This window comes from Thamnophis elegans, chromosome 4 (assembly GCF_009769535.1).
Source record: "Thamnophis elegans isolate rThaEle1 chromosome 4, rThaEle1.pri, whole genome shotgun sequence".
Lineage (NCBI taxonomy): Eukaryota > Metazoa > Chordata > Lepidosauria > Squamata > Colubridae > Thamnophis > Thamnophis elegans.
In genome coordinates, this window is record NC_045544.1 from 98,044,400 (window position 1) to 98,054,695 (window position 10,296).

The 10,296-nt window shown below is 39.8% G+C and overlaps 1 protein-coding gene across 1 annotated transcript in view; it reads right to left on the minus strand.

Annotated features, from left to right (window-relative positions):
- LOC116507428 (cullin-9-like) overlaps positions 1–9,947 on the minus strand; it is a 52,800-nt gene extending 42,853 nt beyond the window's left edge. The window contains exons 1-4 of the mRNA XM_032215550.1: positions 9,851–9,947; positions 6,486–7,082; positions 4,245–4,399; positions 1,908–2,441 (exon numbers count right to left, since the gene is read on the minus strand). Coding sequence (XP_032071441.1) covers positions 1,908–2,441; positions 4,245–4,399; positions 6,486–7,068 — 1,272 coding nt within the window. The 5' untranslated portion in view covers positions 7,069–7,082; positions 9,851–9,947. The remainder of the gene's footprint in view (positions 1–1,907; positions 2,442–4,244; positions 4,400–6,485; positions 7,083–9,850) is intronic.
- Between the last annotated feature and the right edge of the window lie 349 nt (positions 9,948–10,296).

Below are 10,296 nucleotides of genomic sequence, written 5' to 3' on the forward strand. Positions count from 1 at the left end.
TTTGGATCAGTTACTCTCCCCCAGTCCAAACCACCTCATAGGGTTGTTGCTTGGGGGCAGGGAGCAATTGGAGAAAGGTGTTGACAGGTTTGCTGCCTTGAGTTACAGTATTTGTAAAAATCATAAAGACATAATACATACAAATAAATATAATTAAAACAGTACTACAATTTTCACATATCTAGAGGGCATCAACTTTAGGAAAGGTAATTTAGGCTGCACATTATCTTATTTCTACCACAACACTTTTTTGGGGGGGAGGTTGTTATTAAGGGCATATTGTCTCCTAGCAGCAATTAAGCAATTGAGTTTTTGCTCTATACGATAGAATAATAGTACAGTCACATAATAGCATTGTATGTTTTAGAACAGCGCTAAGAAAGCATTAAATCAGTTTTTTCCTAGCAAATTGGTATTCTACAAATAGCAATCAATCCCTTTTCTGACCAACTCATCAGATGAATTGCCCACAGAATTATAGGATAACCAGCAGTTTCTCTTTACTACTCCTAAAGTCTGGATTATTTCTTGCTGCAGCACATTCTTAAGGATAAGGGAATCAATTAATAAGGATAAAGTACATTATATTTATCTTTCTTGAGAAGACTCATTGCTCATGTTAAGCTCATAGTTGTCACAATACATCATTATATAGTTTCTTTTTAAATGCATTCCTGTACAATTCATTCAGTGCCCAGTGCTGTTCAATTATTTCCAAATTCTCATAACCCCAATGAACATTATTTTGTCAAGACTTTTTTCAGTAATTCAGTTCTTGTCACCTCAGTGGTGATACCCATCTAGTATCAACCCGTTTTCTAATTGCCTCATTATCTGTAGCTCTAGCCTCATTAGTAGTAGTTTTAATAAACATTTTACTTTACTTCATCTAATATTGAATGATTTACTTTTCTTGCAGTCTAAGGTATTCCAAAATTTTCTTTGGTATATTTCAAAAGTACTATGGTGGTGCAGTGGTTAGAATGGTGTATTGTGGGCTAACTGCCCACAGCCAGGAGTTCGATCCTCACCAGCTTAAATTGACTCAGCCTTGCATCCTTCTGATGTCAGTAAGATGAGAACCCAGACTGCTGGGGACAATATGCTGACATTTGTAAACAACTCAGACGGTGGTGTAAAGCACTCTGGCAGGGGTTTTCAAACTTGGCCATTTTAAGACTTGGGGACTTCAACTCCCAGAATTCCCGATGGCTGGCTGGGGAAGTCCCCAGGTCTTAAAGTGGCCAAGATTGAAAACCCCTGCATTATGGAGTGGTATATAAGTTTAAGGGCTAATGCTATCCATTTTTCTTCATTTAATAGTTTTTGATGATCCAGCTTTCTCAATCTGTATAAAAGTCACCTAAGCTCATGGAAACATGAGAGTTAAAAATTGTACCCAATACATTAAAACAAATAGCAATAACCAAACTTTCAGACAACTTTAACATGCTTTCACTTAGGGATGCACTCCTAAATCAGAGCCTGTGGGGTGGGGTGGTGAGAGGGGAGCCAGGTCAAGTCCTGTTTAAAAAAAGCAGCAGCTTGTATCTCCAGGGAGATACTATTCCAGGGGGTAAGCAGTGCAAACAGAGAAGGCATCTCCTAGGTCCTATCAGATGACATGGATTTAAAGATGGGAAGTGATCGGTCCTACCCTTCTCAATCTTATTAGATAAGAAGAGAAAATGAGAGACAAGCAGTGCTGCAAATAGCTTGGCCCCTATGCCATGAAGGGCTTTATAAACAACAACCATTGGTTGAATTGAAACTGACTGCTCCTGCTGCTCTTGTAATAATAAAAAGGTGGGGTTTTTTAACTTAAAAAAATTATACCAAACGGTATTACAAAACCAAACTACCCAGACACAGGAGGCATTTAAAGAAACTTCTACCGCTCAACCTACCTGCACAGGAGGCATTCCGCTGTTGCTCTGACGAAATTCACCCTCATCTCCAGCATCAATCTCCTCGTATTCTTCCAACATCCGCACAGTCATTCCTGGCTTGAGATTCTCCTGCACATACTCAACATAGCTGCTGCGACTGGAAAAATCTGACAGAGTCAAAAATGGTTGTCCTTGCTTTTTTCTTGGTGAAGGGTTGGAAGTTACTAAAGGCACCTGAACAGCAGTACAAGTGGAACCCTTGGGCTGGAAGATGGATCGAATAATTCGAGGCTGGGCATTCGTCAGAGACAGAAGTTCCCTTTCGTGGCTGCGATCCCAGCCCATGACCCGGACTAGCTCTGAAATCAAGTTAGCCATGGCCATGCTGAAATCAAATTCTCGCTGTACCCGGCTTTTTTCCCCGAAGCTTGAACTGGGTGCTGAAGAATCCTGATGATCCCCTCCCAGTTCTGTGGTACTGTTTAACTTGTCCATGAGGGAGGTGACACATAGGTAACGTTTCACTAGAGAAAACAGCAGCTTCCCCGGAATCTGAAATAAATACAGCTTATCATACCAATAACTTAAAAAAAATACATTTTACAATTCTATCCCAGTAAGCAAAACAATTGGATTCCAAGAAAGGCTTAGGTCATGGAATTACCTCCAAATATTGTGGATCATTTTCATCAATTTGACAGATTGTCAAAGTTGCAAAATTATGCAGGTAGTCCTTGTTTAATATCCACTTGTTCAGCAATCATTCAAAGCTACAAGGGCACTGAACGAGGAGAACTTATATGGGTCCTCATGTTGCAGCCAGTGCAGTCTCCAGTCACATGATTGTAATTCAGGCACTTGGCAACAAGCTCACAATTACATTGTTGCAACATCCCACAGTCAAGTGGTCACCTTTTGGAATGTTCATTGTTAGCTTCCAATAAGCAAAATCAATGAGGAAGCCAACAGGTGATCACAAATGGTAATTACACTACTCTAGGACGCTGCAACTGCCTGTTATTCACCTAACACAACGATAGTGAATCTTTTAGACATCGAGTGCCCAAACTACACATGCGCACATGTCCAAACTGAAAAGTATGTGTGAATGCATGAACGCAAACAGGCATGTGCATGACTGCATGCGCAGCAGAGACCTGAAGACCAGCTGGCCAGTGGGAAGTCGGGGCATCCCAACACCGGCAGTGCAGCAAGAGGTAAGATCTTTTTCTTTCGTGAGCTTCCGTTTCATCGTTTGTAGGGAAACAGAAGCTCACAAAAAAAACTCCATGGAGATTGGACCTGGGGCAGTGGCGCACATGCCAGCAGAGAGGGCTCTACGTGCCACCTTTGGCATGCATGCAAGAGGTTCGCCATCACGGACCTAACAGCAACTGGGACTATTGAAATTGCTGCCATAAAATGGTATAATCACATGATATTGCATTTTATAACTGCATTGCTTAGCAACAGAGTTTGCAGTCCCAATTACCTTAATGAACAAGAATTATCTGTACTATAAAACATCTGGATAGAATCAAATTATCAGTGCCGTGTCCATTACTTCTCACATATGAGTTTCCAGTAAGTGAATAACAACCATCCCATTTTAATATATTTATATATTTAATTGGGGGGGGGGGGATTATATGTCCATCTCAATGAATGCTGCATGGCTACTGACAGTCAACCAAATCAATATAATAAACCTATATAAATCAATCAAATAAAAAAAATCTCAGTTAAAAATCAAAATACAATAATTAAGACACCATATAACAAACCATCCAACCAACCATATCCATAGAGCTTAGCATTCAGGGGAAATCCAGGCCATTTCAGCTGATTTATACTGTTCCATAGGGCAGGTGCAATTCCTTAGTCCCACAAGATAGCACTGTTCAAAATCGGGGGCTTGTCAGATGAGCAGAGACTCTCAGAAAAAGGCAGTCCCACAAATGCAGGACTTCAAAGGTGATCACCACCTTGAATTGCACATAGAAGTATCCTGAGAGCCAATGCTGCATCTAAAATGGTGACATAACCCAGGCAAACCCTATGACCCAAAACCGTCTAGGCCATTGAAGCTTCAAAGTGTTCTTCAAGAACAGCCCCATGTAAAACATTTGCAGTAATCCCATAGAGAGATGAAAATGACATGAGAGATTGCAGGTAGGATTTCTGGTACAGGAATAGATACAATTGGTCATCATCTCATGAATGTGATTTCCCCTAACTTTGATTTTAGACTATCCTTCTTTCATGAGATATTCATATATAGTCTTATATTTCGCTAAAACCTCTGGAAAAAAGAAATCTTGATATCCATATCAATGCCAACCTAAAGGCTGGTACCTGAGGAAGATGAATCCCTTCAAAGGACATACAGTGCTCTTCAGAGGATGTAGTCTCAGCAAAAAGTTCCAAGAGAGTATAACGACTGTCAAAATCCATGTGCTGTTCAATGCCATCTTGCTGGCTCAGGGACAAAAGAACATAAGCTCGGCTACCTGAAACCAAAATAGCCATGCTTAATGTGATCCTTCACTACATTTTATTTCTCCAAGATTACCTATCTACTTGCATGCTGAAAATCTATTCAGCTCTAGACATACAGTATATTAAAATATTTGACATAGCAGAGAACAGAAGATACATCATAAATGCAGGTCATATAATTTACATGAAATTGGTAGACTAATATTCATGGTAGATATCTTATTTTTTCACAATATTTTAGCTAGCAATGATAACCGACAAGTGGCATTGCAATTCTCTTAAAATCATGTCACAATATCACTTAATACCACAATACCATCTCAAATATACAAGTCTCTAGAAACTTATTTCCCCATAGATGATATCAGAGATAGCTAATATCCTAAGAGGAAACTAAGTTGTTAAATGAACTGAGAAACTTAATAACTTCAATATCCTCTTCATAGTTAAAATAGCATGTCCAAAAGACGCAGTGTGCTGAGACTTGTAGATGGAATGGACTTTGTACTTGAGGTGGAAAAAATGAAACTTTGATTTTGGGTTTTACCAATTAGATAGGTTTGTTGTTATAGAAATGGCTAGTTTATACTATTATATAAAAGTAAAAAGTTGAGGGTTTTTTCCCATGTGTCCTTTCCCTTTTCCACCAGGGACATTATATGTATGTATGTATGTATGTATGTATGTATGTATGTATGTATTTATTTATTTATTTAGAGTTACAACCCCCCGTATGCCCAAATATGGGAGGAAGTTCACTACTTCCATTCTCTGTCCATCGGCTCGTCATAAGAGACCATCCAGACAGAAACCCAATATTTTTACTGTTGCCTTTGTTACATTTGTGTTGTATTTGTGCTGATAAATAAATGAAGGGAGGCTAGTATAGATCTATTTCAAGCTATTTAGCTCTCATCAGCTAGCCATACCCTTACTGGGATTAGAACCTGTGCTGTATTGCATCTTAGGCAGATGTGTTAACCACTAAGCCACAGAGTTCTACTCCTTATCAGCTAAGCCTAAGATGCAGTACAGCACAGGTTCTAATCCTAGTAAGGGTATGGCTAGCTGATGAGAGCTAAATAGCTTGAAATAGATCTATACTAGTCTCCCTTTATTTATCAGCACAAATACAACACACACACACACACACATAATACTAAACTATACTAAAATGAAAAAAATAACAAGAAAATAAGAAACATAATAGCTCCAATATCCATAGTTAAAATAGCATATTCAAAAGACACAATGTGATGAGATTTGTAGATGGAATGCAAAAATCAGCAACCAGCCAATTATCCCAAGTTTATGACACATTTGTTCAATATAACTGATCAATATGAATGGGGATTCCAAAAATGCCCTACTCACTTGGTAGGGCATTGTCGAAATGGTACCATGATGACATGTGGGAACAGCCATTCATGAAAATGAAAAAAAAAAAAATTCCCACTAAAGAGAAACTGTTGCCTTCAAGTTCCAGCAGTTTAGATGAAGAACTATATTTGTAACTATTATTTTTGTATCACTGCTAAGGTAGAAACAAATAATCTGTTGCCCAAAAGCATGTGCTGTAATTGCATGAGTAAAGAGCCAATCTGGGAGTGGCCCTAGAATAGACACTGGATTCAAAAAGCCTTATTCGTCATTAACTTTTTCCATTAATTCCAACAATTTTATTCAAATCTTGAGTAAGCATAGATTTGCTGGATGACTTGGCCCAGTGACTCTCTCTCAGTCCTAGGAAGAAGGCAATTGCAAATCTCTTCTGAAATCTTGCCAAGAAAACCGTAGGGACATGCCCGAGCAGTTGTCAGGAACCAAGGCTGACTTGAAGGCAACAAAACAAAAAACAAATGCTTACAGAGAAGATAGCAGCAAAGACCTCACTGGCAGATGCTCTGCACTGTTTCTTTGGTGCTATAAAATTATTGAGCCTGTTTATTAGCAGAGTGGAAAGATATGCCAAGTAGGAAACGTTTTGATTTTCTTCAGGATAATATACCTTAATATATCTCTCAAATATGACAACAAGACTCAAAAACTGATTGAATTATTGCAAGAAAGCTCATACATCTCAATAGGCAACCTCACCTGCATCATGAGAAGCCAAAGCTCTCAGCATCTTGCCAGCACTACGACGAATTTGCTTCTCCTCATTACATAACATCTTCATCAGCAGGTCTAAAGCACCTGTTTCCTTAAAGACACCTGTCAATGAGCCAATGCTGGCATAAGCACTGAGCACATGGACAGTATTAAGGATGGAGGACTCTGGACCACTTGTCCTGGCCATCTGTCGATTAGCACGCTGTACCAGGTTCCTGACGTCAGCCTTCATTTCATGTAAGGAAGCTTCATCCACTGTGACATCAGATGGGAATGTGCTAGGTGATTTCTCTTCTTTTACTCGCTGCCCCTCAGGCTTCCTCTTGCCCAATAGTGTGGGACAATTAGCATAAACTTCTTCTGCTGACATCCACATAAGAATGTTATCCATTTTGTTCTCAGTTGAAGCAGCCTGGGTGGCATTTTCTACGTTGTCATCTAAACTCAGGATGCTCCAGCGAATCAGGTATTCAGTATGTCCATCGTGTCCACGACGTTGGCGGATTAGCTCCTCCGCATAAGCTTGTAGTTTTGACCCAAGATTTCCATTCCTCTTTTCACCCACCATGATGGAAAATATATCTATGAAAAAAAGTGTAAGAAGTTAGAATGCAACTTGAAAAGTACCAAGTAAGGAATTTTCAAATAATTAACATTCACTTGATATATTTAGAAGCATTGATCTATTTCAAATGCATAAATAACTTTGCTGCAAAACACATCAGAGGCATCTTTTTGGATTAAAGGGACATTACCTACAAGATTTCTCAATTGTTTTCTCTTATATAAACATTTTGCCCTAAACAAGGTTTTTTTTTAAATTTCTGTACTGGAACTCTAGTGACAAACAATTTTGCATTCAATGATTTTTTAAAAAGAAATATTTGTCATAATTAGGGTAATAGCACCTGTTACCCTCAAAAATCTCATTTTTACTTTCTTCTAAGAAAGTACACAATTGTATGAAGACAATTCTTCCTCTTTCCTGCTCATTTAAATTTCATTTAATTTTGGCTTAGAAAATACATAGCAACTTCAAAAGCTGAAAATATACTTAAGAACTCCAGTAAAATGGCACTGAGGAAATTGTCTAATAGGAGCACTTTTACTTTTCCAATTTGATGATTCAATTTATGTTTAACCTGCAATCTTCCCATTACCCTTATTTTACTCTACTTCTGCTATCACCATATAAGTCACAGACCCACCCAGAATACTAATTAAACTTTCACTGCTGAGTCTACTGGAGCATCCTGCTGGAATTTAGCAACAGTGACTTGGCATTTAAGAAAAGAATAAAGAAAAGCCTTTAAAGACCCCTGCCTGGACCCACAGGAGGAACAATGAATAGTCTGGGCATTCTCAGAGTACCACAATCTTTGATTATTTTTTGTTTGTGTTACTTTTGTTTGATTTTAAAACAGTGATTTTTAAACTGGGCTAATTACTTCAAAGAGATAATTTGGCTGGGGGTAATGGACCAATTTGTAATTGTTTGATTGGGAGTCCAGGATCCATTTTGAGACCACTACTGCTGAGACACTTCTCTAAAGCAAAGTCCGGTTTGTTTTTTGTAAAGCTAATGCTACTATTTAAGATGGTGAGAAAGAATTGGGTCAGTTTAAAAATCATTGCTTTAGACCCATGATGGTGAACCTATGGCATGTGCACCTGAAGTAACACACAGAGGCATGTTGTCTGGCACGCGTGACATTGTCTTCCTCATCTGGGTTTCTGGCGCACAGGTGCATGCGCTGATCAGCTCGCCTTCATGCATGCGGCAGTGCCAGAAACCTGAAGTTTATTTTCCGGCACGCAAATGTCACCTGGGCAGCTCCTTTTCCAGGTTATGGCCCAGACGAGCGAGCGAGTGCTCTCTTTTCAGCATTCAGTGCCGAGAAGGTTCGCCATCACAGCTATAGACAGCTAAATTGTAAATTATATCTGATAGACAAAGTTGTGTCACAATTATAGTGGCTGAAGGGGAAAAAGTATACTACTATAGTATTTGTTGGATGGTTCCAGCCGAGAGGAATATTCAGCACTAAACGTAATAATGTGGGACTTAATATGGAGGCTAGATTAACTTATAGGAAGAAATAAGGACTTCCACTACCAGTGAAACATATGACTCATATTTGACTCCTTAAAGCCTGGAGACAGCTGGTGGGTGTGTAGAATGAAAAGCAAATTCTGTACTGCAGATTCATATTCCATACTTTTATTTCCTCAGTTGAGTGTTTTGAATTTTGAACTTCAACAGAAAGGGATCACTTAATCCCACAGATCAGATGGAATTTGGAATATCATGAGGCTCACGGCCAACAAATTTAATAAATAAAACAGAAAAAATGAAATAGTATCAAAAATTTAAAAAATGAAATGTACAGAGATCGTTATACTTACAGTATAAAATATATTACAAAACACAAGGATGATGCACTGGGTGGCTACTGTCCTGCTTTGGCATCTCATTAGTTCCTTAAGGATATCTATGATTAAGTACTCAATGTTTTAAAACTGAATTTATCTAAACTAGCTCAAATTTCAAAAGTCAGTAGAGACTTTGGTTTGCCAGACAGACCCAATGAAGAAAAAACAAAGATTCATATGAATAGTACAGCAAATGATGTACGAATTATAATTTACAAAGACTCATGAACTGATAGGAAATAAACTCTCCTCCACTTTTAGCAGCCTGGATTCAAGAAAGATTTTAGCACATTCAGATGCCAAAATGATGGAAAACCTTTCTGCCACTTCTTTAGGAAGCCTCTAGTCATCCTTTCATCTGGCAAACGGAGCTGGATTATAACTCGGGGGGGGGGCAGGGGACCTGTTAGCCGCAGCCATTGATACGGTCACTTTACACAGTAGAGGCAATGCGAGCACGCAACATACGAAATAGGTTCTGACTCATCAAATGAAGCAAGGAAATGTACTCTTGTATTTAAAAAAGAAAAACTTTTGCCCTTTCGTTTTCGGTAGAAATTTTCCTCACGCTTCCTTTTTTGTTTCCGTGTTCAGAGAAGCCTCCCAGCCCGCACCCGTTATCAGAGGAAAACGAGCAATATTCTAAGTTCCGTTTTCACACGCTCCCTTCTTCATAATGGGAAAAGGAAGAAAGGAAGGAGGGAGAAAGGGAGGGAAAGGGCGGGAAAAGCGGAAGAGGGGAAATGAGCCACTAACCACCTTCGGCTGCACAGCCGGGAACTGTTTTGTTTGCCTAACCCTGAAGGTCGCCAAGCGGAGACCATCTTAGAAACAAACAGCCGGGGAAGACACGAAAGCCGGGAACGAAAGCCGGGAGCCAACCCGTGTTACGACCCTCCTCCCCTCCCACTCCTTACCCGGCTATCGAGGGCAGCAAGGCGCCTCTCCCTGCTTCTTCTGCCGGCCACTTCTACCGCTTCGCGAGTTCCGGGTGGTCAGAACGCATGCGCAACAGCCCCCGTGCACGCACGGATCCGACTCTTTTAGACTCCCTTCCTACGGATCCACGCGAGGGACATTTTGGGAGCGGTTAAAGCGGCGGGGTTAGAACGTGGAAGGAAGTGGTCTTGATGAGTCAGTCCTTCCTCGATGCGAGTCCTTCGATCTGTCTGGGCTACTGTGGCTGAAAGAAGCCTGCGCGCTGCTGTACGCTGTGGTCCCCGTTGAAAAAACGCTGTTGTGGTTGACCGTTTGCAGCAGCTGTTTTATTACTTAATTATGCCATTACTGCAAGTAAACGCGATGGCGACACAGATTAACTATTGGAACATTACATTGTACTTAATAAAGTCAAAAAATATGG